This window comes from Theobroma cacao, chromosome 2, assembly GCF_053813885.1.
Source record: "Theobroma cacao isolate CCN51 chromosome 2, ASM5381388v1, whole genome shotgun sequence".
Lineage (NCBI taxonomy): Eukaryota > Viridiplantae > Streptophyta > Magnoliopsida > Malvales > Malvaceae > Theobroma > Theobroma cacao.
In genome coordinates, this window is record NC_142640.1 from 34,508,464 (window position 1) to 34,520,778 (window position 12,315).

A 12,315-nucleotide genomic window follows, 5' to 3' on the forward strand; every position below is an offset into this window, starting at 1 on the left:
TAAAAAAAATAAAGAGCACCAATCAGTGCTCCCTAGCTCCTTAAGAGAGGGGAGCATCGACTGGTGCTCCCAAGGGAGGGGAGCATTGATTGGTGCTCTTTCTTTTATTAAAATTAATAAAGGGTAAAATTTTCATTTTAATATTATTACGTAATCAAACTAATGGAAACACTAACGGTTGGACCATGTCTAGCAGAAAATATCTTTTTGGGGTGAAATGTCTATTTCGAAAACTAATAGACCCGCTTGAAATTTAGATTAAAATTTGGAGGTGGAGTATTTTACCCTAAAAATTATTCTATTGATTTTTCTTTCCTTTCTTACTCTTTTAAATTTCATTTGTATTTTCCAACTTATTTTACTTTACAAGAAATCAATTGTCTTGTTTACTTTCAAATTAAAGATTTGGCTTAAGAAAATTCTATTTTGTCAAAATTGAGAAGGAATCTTCAAAATTACAAAAATATTCCAATTCACCCCTTTCTTGGAACTATCATATTAAGCTTATTACACTAATATAAGAGATGGGTAGGTCTTTGGTACATAATTAATAACCTTTTTCCACTTAATAGATTTGTCTTTTAGATTGGAAATGTGGGCCCACGATAAGTGCTAACAGAATAGACCCAAATTTTTACTAATGTGGGACTTTCATGAGATATTAAGGTTAAAGCAGACTCGAACTAGAGGGCATTGCACAATGGGATTTAATTGGTAGAATATCATGGATCCTACATCATCTTTTATGGGTAAAAAGCTAGAGAGCACTGCATAATTAGCTGAGGTAGAATTTTATGGATCCCACATCAGTAAAAGATAAGGTGAGTCTTCCTTCACTTAACAAGCATATCTGTTGGGTTGGAAACGTGAGCTTGTGACATAAACATTTCGTGGGTTAGAGATGTGGACCCGTGACATGAACACCATGTGTAAGGTCTCTTTCCTTTTTGTGGAAACATGGGCCCGTGACATCAACACGACGTGGGTTGGAAAAATGGACTTGTGACATTAGCACTGCATGTAAGGTCTCTCTCCTCTATGAGTAAAGAGCCAGTGCAATAATGACGTTGCACAATTAGGTGAGGTAGAATGTCGTGAATCCCACATCAATAAGAGATGAAGTGAGTCTTCCTTCACTTTAATAAATATCTTTTGAGTTAGAAATATGAGCTCGTGACATCAGCACTACGTGGGTTGAAAATGTGGACTCGAGACATTAGCACCATGTGTCATAAAATGACATGTAGCATTTTGACTAACGATAATTAGTCATCTGTTAGTTTTAAGGGTCTATTTGACCCAAAATAAAAATATAAAAGTTTGATTGAACACCATAAAAGAATAAGAATTTTTTAAAGTATTATGTCTAATTATCTCATTTAAAACATTACGTTTGTATAAGAAATCTAAGAATTTATAAAATTTGGATATTTTATGTAGTACTTACAACATGTTTGGTTGGGAGAATAGAATAGTCATTCCTTCCATTCTTAATCCTTCTTTAACACCTTATTTGGTTAGAAGGAATGACCATTCATGGAGATGGGGGAATAGCTAATATCAAGGCCCTTTAGTATTTGCTATTCCAAAAGACAAGGAATAGAGTAAAAATAAATATTGGATAAAAATGCCTTTTGATAATTTTAAGAATTACTATAGTATATAAAATGCAATTTATTCATTTTCTACAATTTTGTTCTCTCTACTCATTGCCTCTCTCCTTTTCTTACTAAAATAAAATGAAATTAAAATTAAAAGAAAAAATTAAAATAAATTTAAAAAATGTTTAAGTTTTAATTATAAATTATAAAAAGTTAATATTTTCAACTTAAAAATAAAAATAAAATTGAATAAACTTAAATTTGTTTTTTCAAAAATAAAATTTTTAATAAAATTGAATTATTAAATTAAATCAAATATTTAAATTTTTTTTAAACAAAATTTAAAATATATATTATAGAAATAATGCGATCAACATGTGAATTACCCAACACAAATACGAAATATGTCACAGCATATCCTATCCACAAATACCTTTTTTACTCTCAACTTTTAACTCGCCATAGAGCCTTCACCACACCCCTAGGCCATATTCATAAACCTACTTCCAATCACCAAGCTGCTAAACATGCTTATTGAAAACATACCATGGTTGAAGAATTAGAAGAGAAATACATGAAACGTGGACATAGTTCTTCAGATCAAAATTATATGTTATGGAATAAGGAAATATATGTTCAACAAAAACCACCTCTCTAGGTATGAAATTTTTTCAAGCCACATTGACATTGTCATTTGTCACACAGCAAATTATAATAATTTCCATCTTCACTTTTCCTTTTTCGAAAAAATCAACGGCTATAAGAAGAGATAAAACAAACGTGCATTTTATCAAACGGTGGTTACGCCAACCATAACTCAAAAACGACGTATCACCCGGGAAAACCCAAATCCCGCTAATCTATACACCTACGCGCACTATAGCAGGAAGCCCTTCACCGAACAATGAAATTACGGAAGCACCCCTTCGAAATCTCCTAACCCGAACGTTAAAACCGCCCTCGCCCGTCCCTTACTCCCATATCATAAGAGAAAAGAAAAGGAGGCAACTCTGAAAGCGTTCCCGGCGATTGGCATAGCAAACAAGAAATCCCCATTGCCAACGGGAAGAGAAGAAAAAATAAAGGAAATTATAATTTCAGAGGGAATTGAAAGAAAGGGTTGTTTTTTGTTTTGGTTTAAAGATTGAGCTCGCTCTGTGTTTTGGATGCGATCAATGGTGTATTCTGGTGGGGGAGAGATGGCGATGGGACCCGAGAGATCAAAGCCTCTTCACAATTTCAAGCTGCCTTGTTTGAAGTGGGGCAACCAGAGGTATCTCAGGTGTGTGAAACTTGATGATGCTTCAACCGCCACCGATTCCTCCTCCGCCGCCGTTGATCATCATCGTCGTCACCGTCATCGTCATGTGTTTCAGAGGCGCCGATCTCCGCCTTCCAAATATGAGAGTATGATCGTTGGTGCAACGCGGCTGAGGGAATCGGAGTCGTCTCCAAGCAACGACAAGAACAACGATTATGGAAGGGAACGGCGATTAAGGATATCCGAGGGAGAGGCGGCGGAGGGGATCAAGGCAGTTAGGGAGAAGATCATGAAGGATCTTAAAACGGCGGCGGATAAGATTAAAGATGAGATTTTTAGAGACGAAGTGTCCGACGATGATGATGTCGACGACGATGAGGATGAATTTGAAGAGCCTAAACGGAAAATGAAAGAGAAAGAGATAGAAGAATCGCCTGCAGTAGCAGTGGAGGCTAGGCCGTGGAATCTCAGGACTAGGCGTGCCGCGTGTAAGGCTCCGATTGACGGAGGAGGAACAAACAACAATTATAATTCTCCGATGAAGAATGAGGTTATTAATTCACCGAGAGTAAGGGACAGAGGATCATCGGTGGCATCGGCGACGGTGGCGGCGGCGGCGGCTGAGAAGAAAAGGCCACGACCGAAATTCTCGGTGTCGCTATCGAAGAAAGAGATCGAGGAGGATTTCATGGTGATGGCCGGGCACCGCCCTTTGAGGAGGCCAAAGAAACGGCCACGTTACGTTCAGAATCAATTGGATGTAAGTTTTATGTTTTTGATTTTTCCGGCATTGTTTTTTCCGATTGTTTTGGCGTTTTTCATTATTAAATTTTTGTTGGTTTTTCGGCTGCGGTTGTAGTCGTTGTTTCCTGGATTGTGGCTGACGGAGGTGACGGTGGATTCTTACAAGGTGCCGGAGTTGGTTCAAAACGGCAAGGTAAATTTGCTATCTTCATTTTCTAATTTGTTCTCTTTTGAATTCTTGAATTAATGTCTTTTAAATTTTAACAAATCAGAAGCAATCACCAAGGAAAGACGAATGTGAAATTCAAAAATTTCCCACCTTTTTCCCTCTCTGTTTCTGACCCTTTCTCCGCAACCAAACAAATGAAATTTTTTTTCTCTTCAGCTGCTTTGAGCTTGTTGCTCTAATTAAGATCTCCGTATTATGATTGAATCATCAATTTGTGAGCTTGATTTGTTGATAATTGACTTTCTGCAGAGGTAGTAACGGGAATGGCAACAAGCTGCAGGAAAAGTTTCAGAGGCTTCTGTTTGCTGACTGATGGTAATTTTGTGACCATAACTAGTGCTATACAGAGGTACCAGCCCTTTATGAAATGGGAATTTCATAAAAATGTTGAATTTCCCTATGACTTTCTGGTGTAGGTTCAGTTGCTTTGAATTACTAATTTTTGTTTTATTATAATCTTCATTCATTTTTTATTTCTCTCAAGCTGAATAATCTTGTATAAAGTAAGATGTCAAGTGCATCTTTAATAGATATAAGGGAATGGTTCTTCTATGAGCTTGGTTTTCTGATATCAATTCATTGAATAAAATTTAGTCTCTATCTTTCGGTTCTGCATCGTCTTGCTAAACTTCACAATAGACCATTGAGTAGGAGATGCTCAGCAAGTACATTCCTAGTATTTTCAGTTATAGTGTTCATTGGCATTCTACTGAAACAAGTAAGAAAATTTCAAGTGCATTGTTGCTTGCGAGGATGAGGAACAACTGATAGTAAGAATATGGTTTCAGCCTCAAGTGCTTCAAACTCATGCTATATGAATTTATCTCAGAGTAGGTTACTCTTGTTGCTTTCTTGTAAGCTTAGTTTTTCGTTTGTGACTCGTGCTTCTTTGTTTCAATAGATGAGGGGATACTAGATAATTAGGAAAGAACCAACATTATTGACTGGAACCTACAGATTGCCTGCCCTGTTGTGGTTGCTATGGTTACAAAACTATACACTTGCTCCGTATGCATGTGAATTCTACTGGCTATGCTTGTGGTTTGCATCATCATCAAACCGCTTTTCTGTTGCCAATTCTCTGGATGTAACTGTTACCATATTGACAGAAGCTGCAAGTTACTTTCGTTTTTAACAGTGTGCAAAGCTAATTCTCCTGTTATGATCAGTGCTATTCAAAATTGGATTAAATTTTTTAGACTTATGCACTGTTTGGATTCCAAAAGCTAAATGGGAAACATTAAACTATTTGTCTATTCATTGGATTGTGGTAGCCCTTGTGAATTTCCCATGTAGACAAACGAATGTTGGTATCTACGAAGACATCGGTACACTATTGGTAGCGGTGCAAGCTTCTAGCATAACTGGAAGGGAATAGTTGGGTCCTTTAGTGCCATGCTTTTTGCAGCTGTTTTGTACTACTTTTTTTAAAGCCAAAACAGTGAACACGTGGTTGTTCTCCAAATGGTGTTGGTATCAGAAGTGGGATGCTTCGTTCCTTGTTCGGTTAAATGATATTGGTTTTGTAGGGACTAGAATAACTAGATATGAAAATGGTTGACATGGTTAGGGCTACCGCCAAAGGCTGCTCTCTGATTCAGCAAAGCAAATTGACCATGAAAACGTGTCCTTGCAGGGTCTACGTAGGCCCCGAGTGTCTACTGTCTGACCTGATCCAAGGTGCGCCCTTTTTTGTTCTTGCAAGAGGTGGACCTTATTTGAGATTTAGAGGTTCTAGTCGCAGGCGTTGACGATTTGACCATGGACGTATAGAATTGTACAGACGGGAGTTACCTGTCGTACTTACAACCTTCATGTTTAAGGAATTCCTTTTTATTACATTTCTGGTAATTAAACAATGGGTTTGAGCACGTGTTACATCAATTTTCATACAATAAAGTACTTGGATGAGGGTAGGCATGGCTCGACCATTGAAATTTGATTAATGATTACTAACTGCATGGGCTGCTAGAATCCCAATTTGGAAGTGAAAAAGTGAAGGAGGATTAATTTTGGGTTAATCATCATTTCATACGGTTTGAGTCATCGAGTGTTCCATGCTGACCTGATTCCAATGAGGGTGGTTTGATAAAGAGAAGGATTACTTGGGTTTCAATGCATTGGATCGAGAAAGAAGATACCTGGGCTGGGGACAGGCGTGTGGTCTCCCACTCTACTATCCAGGTTTGTTCCACCCACATTGTAAATAGAGTTGCTTGTGGTCTGCCCTATTGCTGCCTTCGGGGAACTCAACGTATTCAATTGATCTTATTCCAGCAAAAAACCGAAGGAAAAAACACGAGTAAAGACTAATGGAGTGGAGCTGACAGGGCCAATTTCAGCAGCGCAAATATGCATCTCACAAGGCATTCCCCCTAAATCCAACCTAGGAGTCCTCTCCAATAAGCCCACCCAGAAATGAATATATTTCCTTTTTTACCCTTTTGGGCTTCTTTCGACAACCCTTTTCGGATAAGATGTGACCCAAAATTACGAAAGAAAACCATATCATATCATTAGTTACAAAAAAAAAAGCAAATCCGACCTGCCGGATTCGAACCAGCGACCTAAGGATTTCAGCAATTAACCACTACAGTGCTTCGCTCTACCAACTGAGCTAAGGTCGGTTCACTGCAAGTCGGTTCCAGTAATATTTACTTCTTCATTTTCATATAGTGGCAGTCTGGGCTCTCCGCTATCAATCTCGTGGTCGATCACCTTCCCTGCCCCATTTTGTTTCTCTTTTATCTCCTTCTTTCTTCATCTCTAAGTGATGTGAGATAGTAACACCTTTCCTCCACTTCCCCTCTTCTACTTTTTTTTTCTTTCCTTGTAGACCAAAAAATAATCATATATAAATTAAAATAAAGTGCCATGAAATGCCCATAATGGGCACAAACATAGTCAAAATACCAATTAAATTATGCAGACTCAATTTTATTGGAAACTTTAAAAAGCTTATAGATTAGAAAATTATAGATTTAAGTTTTTCTTTTTTATGAAATTAGTGGTAAAATTACAATCGGAATCAAACATTTTTCAATATTATGTTACAATCATTGTATCCTAGTTAGAGGCAAAGGAAAGGGGGCTAGTAAGCCATGCCCCCTTAAAAATTTTAAAATTTTTTAAAATATATTTTTATTTTTTAAAATTTTAAAATTTTATCTTTACAAAAACTTTAAAATTTTTATCATATATTTTTATTTTTTTAGAATTTTATAATTTTGTCCTTTCAATAATTTTTTGTTTGGTGAGATGCCTAACAATTAGTCAACAATTAATTTTAATATACTTAGGATTAAAATAAAACCTATCGCAATAGAATTATTTTCGAACTCTTCTTCTCCAAAACCTCACAACTACCACCTCTTGTTCTCTTTTCTTTTTATTAAATAGAAACAAAAAGTCATTTTTTTTACATTTTTTTACTTGCCATGAGCATTTTCTGTGTAATAAAATTTTGGCCAATAATTTAATTTTCATGTCATGATAATTGGTAAGTTTGGTTTATTTACTTTTGGCACATATTTGGGTCCTTAGAATGATTTCGAATCGTTTGTTATTGAAATTGCAATCTTGCAAATAAATATTATGATGATGATTTTACTGAGCTTGATAAGATACATCTAAGTTATCAATTAAATCTATTCAAACTTGACATTATTCATAATTAGGTTTTGAAAAATTTATCTACATTTTTTGAGTTGTGTTAAGTGTTAAAGAAAACGAGAATATCAAAAGTTTACTTCTTTATTGACAAATTGATCTGACTTGTCTTGACTGTTTCAATTTCCATTGTAACATCAGAGCGTTCATTTTCTACTTGTGAAACTTGTTAAGAACGAGACTTATAATAAAATATTAGATAATTTTCTTAGAAATTTGTTGAATATTTTCATTGAAAATAAAATTATTCAAGGTTTTGACATTGATTCAGTGATAGATGCGTTCAACCTTATGAAAAATTGTTGAACTCAATTAAAGACGCTCAATTTTAGCATGCAATATTTATTAAAAAATGTCTTTATTATATACTTAGCATGTAGTTGGAGTTATTTGTGTAATTTTCATATGAAATTTTTCCATCTAAGTTACTTTATGTTTTTGTCAAACATTTAACTTTTAGTATGACTGTTTTATAGATATTACCTTCGCTTCCAAACGTGAAATCTTGACTATGCCACTGATCATAGTCAACCTATTAAACCAATAATCAAATTTGTGATATGATTAAAATAAAGTAATTTGGATCAGTTCTCATATAATAAGACTTAAACCTAATTCTTTTATTATATTTTAGTTAGAGGTTTAAATTTGATGTCAATTATTTTGAAAAAAAATGACTTGTAATAAATATATATATATTTGAGATTAGAGAAAAAGGAGATTTTAACTTAACTTTTTCAAGTAAAAAATAGATGCACCAACTAGTAAGCTAAATATTCATGAGTGAATTTGTAAATTTGTCATTTGGCTAAAATAAAATTTCGATAATGTATTATCAACACTTGAGATTACAATCAACATCACCTCCTCTCTAATTTATGAAAAAAAACTATAATTTTTTTTGAGGTTGACTGAATAGGTTTATATCATCATTTTAACTATTCACAAATACTACTAATTTATAATATTAAATTTTCAAGACATATTCTTAAGTCCTTACTTAAAGGTTTTGAGTTTGAGTTTGAATTTCATTTTTTGCAAAAGAAAAAAAAAATCTAATTATAAACAACTAATTTAGAAGAGACAATGAATAGCTGGGTCTTTGATTTTACATCTAATCAAAATCTTTGTTTGGAAAAATTGAAGAAATAATTACCAAATCCTTGAATAACCAGAATGGTTTTGAGCATCACATCAGATCACAAGCAAGGCATGGGCCATGTTAGCTAGGGTAGCTGTGATCAAGTCAAGCCAGCAGCCCAGCACCGAGGACCTTATTAATAAGACCATGTTAAAGATAAAGCAGAGGAAAAGTAAGTTTAAGGGGGCCCCTTAACCATCACTTGTTTTTGTAAAGCCAATTCATTAGGAACTGTTCTGTCTTAAACTAAGATAGAACAAAAAGACACCAAAACATGGTCCCTCTTGGACCCAAATGCCCAATTTAATTACTTTAATAGTATTTTCAATCAAGCAAACAAACAAAAGGAAGGCTCAATCACAGTTGAAGAGAGCCAAGGATAGCCACATCTAATAACTTATTGATTGAAAAAGAAGATAAAGAAAAGAATCAAAAGATGGGAAAGAAGTGAGCATGGATAGCCATGAAAGAGAAATACCATGTTTACCTGTCTGCTAACTCCATAACAATGATGATATGCATCGAAACTGAGCATCCATTTCATCAATTGTTTCACTGTTGTTTTCACTCTCAAAAAAGGTAAATCGGATAGCTCATGTACTTTGATAAGATCTAATCTTTTTCTATACTAAATTTTTCTTCTTTCAATTTACAGATATGCTAATCACATGCTAATTCATGGACAGCTAAATCCCAACTGTACTTTGAACCTTTCAGTCTTTTGGAGCTAAGAACTGAAAATTCATCTTTTCTTCTTTTTAACCTTACCGTTACAGAAGAGTGAACCAAACCCAAAAAAACTCACAGTTGCATTGGAAATGAATGGTTGTGGAAGATTCAGAACAGGACTTACTCGAACTCCATTTCCATATGCTCCACAATTCTTCTTTAGTGGAGGCTTTTGTGTAGAACTGTATGTATAAAATGCACCAGAAGAACTTGATACTGATGATTTTCTTGACAAAGATGGTTGCTTCTGCAAATGCTGCTTCTGGGTTTCTTTTGAAAGCATTGTTGATTTTGGATTTGGAGCTGAGCCAGTTGAATTGCTGCGCGAAAGAAACTGTAGCGATCGGATTAGGCTTTTGCTTCGAGTACTTTCGCAATTGAGGCTACTGCTTCTCTTGAACTGCCAGAAAGATTTGGATGCAGGCTTGTCATCTGCGTCGATACTCATGGATAAAAATTCTTTCAATCTTTTCTTCCCGGAGTTGTCTGTTGTTGTCTGCCGAGGAGGAGAAGGAACAGGCTGAGATTGACGATGAACATGCTTTGCAACAAGTAGAGGTTTTTTCTTGATTTCAATTGGTAGAATCTTGCCATTGGAAAAGAGCTCATCAGCTGAGGGCAATTCCTGCACAAAACTATTGCCAAAGCAGAAATCGAAATCCGAACCGGAATCCAAGAGCGATGTGTCCAGTCTCTGTTGGTGATGTTCTTCAATGGATTCTGCATCATCTTTTTGGTTGAGATCATGAGAAAACGAAATTCTTGGGCTGATTCCTGCGCTTGAAATCTCTGAGCAAACTTCAATTGCCATAGTCACAAGGGAGAAGTGTTACCTGAAGCTTAGAAACATGTTTGAGCTGGAGTTTCCCTCCCCAGAGAGCGGGCAAAAGTTTCAAAAAACCTCAACTAACACGAGACTACGTTATTCAATGTAGTAGTAGATATGGATTTTGGGGGAAAAAGAGAGAGAGAGAATAGGATTATAGGGGATACCAAGTCAGCAATTGCAGGCTTTAGCTTTTTCTTTTCTGTCTATGTAGCAAACAGCATCTACCAACATTGGGAGATCAATTATGCAGATTGAGGCAGAGAAACAATTGATTCCATTGTTCCAAGTTTAACAGAGAGAAAAGAAAGGAATAAAAAGGAATGAAAGTTGTTGAATTTAAGCACCGAAAGGCTAGAAAAGGATCTTCTCTAGGTGGGTTTCCAATGAAACTTTTACTTTAGGAATGGAACCTCTTAAGATTGAGAGACACCTTTACCTTATAATTGTTTGGATTTCACTGTCTAACCCAAACTTTTGTCCAAGGGGAGAAAGAATCAATTTAAGAGAATAATTTGGCGGTCACCGTCTAATCACAGCATAACAAATAACTCAAATATGATTTACCATAAGCTTGGATGATTATGGATCTGATCTACATAACAATATGCATGTACATATATATTAGATCTAAAGAATCACCTCTGGAATTTCTTTGTTACTTTTCATTTTAGAGGAAAATTTCAAGGAAATTCAACCCCATATTGCAAGAACTTCCAAGTTGTTTAATTGGTGGAGACACAAGGTTGATAATTGATAGGTCTAACATTTATATGGCACGCGGTGTAGGGTCCATATCAGCGTTGGAAAACAATGGACTTACCCAAAATTATATCCTTGGATACAGGGTATTGTTGTTGAAATGCTTCGTACCAGTGCAACCTAGTGCCTCAATTTGGAACAATTTTTTCTTTTAACACAAAGCTTAAGAAGACATAAGGACATGATAGCCTAAAGCTAGGGCAAAAGACAAGGGGAACAAGCTATGTATGGGATAACAAATGGATGTGTCTCTCAAACATTACCAAACAATCAACAATTGGAATCTTCAGGCAAAACTCATGCCCGACGCCGACATAGTTCCATTGTCTAATCTTTAATCATCCTTTTGCCCAACACCCATTTGTGTCTGTACATGTGGAATAATTCTGATATGTGTTGTATGTAAACGATAAAAATCAAATAATTGAAATATACATAACTATTGAATCAGGGGTTATTCACTCAATAATCACTGCAAGCATCTCTCTTAGGAAGGAAATTTCTATGTTTATAAGAGTTAAAAAGATATATCTTTCTGTTAAAGCTCAAGACAAATGTGAGACTCTTTATGACATTCAAGCTTCAATTGAGATCAGATGAGAGTTATTTTATCCCTTGTTCAGCATGGCTATTCTATCACATGTTTTCCTAGGTATTAAATATTCTCGCATTGTAATTACCTTTTACAAGATTAATCGAAGAGAAATGCTAAGGTGTTCGATTCTTTGGATCATGATGACATTCTGAGCTGACACGAAGAAAAAACTACATTGTGAGTTGGGAAAAAGTTACCAATGTCTGCTATTGTGACTAATGGGACCGAAACCCCAACTGAAATCATTGGACATTTTGGTATTACCCTTAATTAAAATGTAAAAATTTTGTTATATATCGATACAGGTATACGATGCAGCTTGCCAGGTGGGCAAACGTGGGCGAAAATTATAAAGAAATGTAGAGATCTAACAGGGGGTGAAGGGAGGGAGGGACATGTAGGAAGGGCTGTCAGAAAGTCTGTTGAAGTCGTCTCATCCCTCGTCACATGTTACATGTTATGTTACACATTGTCCAATTGGCATCTCCCAGGGGATTTCACTTATTACTCTTCTGATGCTAACATTATCAGTACTCAGTACATACATACGCGGATGCCATTTGTATTCAAATATCCACTGTTTGATTCCATTGTTCACGCTTTTATAATTCAATGCTGCATCATGCTTCAATTGAATCACCCTGGGTGTTGGGTTTGTGTTAAATTTAGAAACCAAAATTCCATATATCTTATTTTTTTTATTATCTTTGAAAGAAGCAAAGAGCAATAGCTTTTCTTAACAACTAGAAAAAAACCCA

The 12,315-nt window shown here is 35.5% G+C and overlaps 2 protein-coding genes and 1 non-coding gene across 3 annotated transcripts; 1 reads left to right on the forward strand and 2 right to left on the reverse strand.

Annotated features, from left to right (window-relative positions):
- Positions 1-2,496: 2,496 nt before the first annotated feature.
- LOC18609201 (uncharacterized) lies at positions 2,497-4,446 on the forward strand. The gene is made up of 3 exons (XM_007044219.3): positions 2,497-3,622; positions 3,722-3,799; positions 4,085-4,446. Exons 1-3 carry the CDS (start codon positions 2,768-2,770, stop codon positions 4,088-4,090), a joined length of 939 nt encoding a protein of 312 aa, XP_007044281.3. The 5' UTR covers positions 2,497-2,767; the 3' UTR covers positions 4,091-4,446.
- Positions 4,447-6,374: 1,928 nt separating this feature from the next.
- Positions 6,375-6,462, reverse strand: TRNAY-GUA (transfer RNA tyrosine (anticodon GUA)). Its single transcript is given in 2 exon segments — positions 6,375-6,410; positions 6,426-6,462. It is a non-coding gene; the product is annotated as a tRNA-Tyr (tRNA).
- Positions 6,463-9,082: 2,620 nt separating this feature from the next.
- LOC18609203 (membrane-associated kinase regulator) lies at positions 9,083-10,609 on the reverse strand. Its single transcript, XM_018114707.2, has one exon. The coding sequence runs from the start codon at positions 10,183-10,185 to the stop codon at positions 9,388-9,390; it is 798 nt and encodes a 265-aa protein (XP_017970196.1). The 5' UTR covers positions 10,186-10,609; the 3' UTR covers positions 9,083-9,387.
- Between the last annotated feature and the right edge of the window lie 1,706 nt (positions 10,610-12,315).

Coding starts and splice junctions, on each gene's coding strand:
- LOC18609201 (XM_007044219.3), top strand. CDS start 2,768: ATGCGATCAATGGTGTATTCTGGTGGGGGAGAGATGGCGATGGGACCC. Junction 3,623..3,721: donor ACGTTCAGAATCAATTGGAT/GTAAGTTTTATG, acceptor CTGCGGTTGTAG/TCGTTGTTTCCTGGATTGTG.
- LOC18609203 (XM_018114707.2), bottom strand. CDS start 10,185: ATGGCAATTGAAGTTTGCTCAGAGATTTCAAGCGCAGGAATCAGCCCA.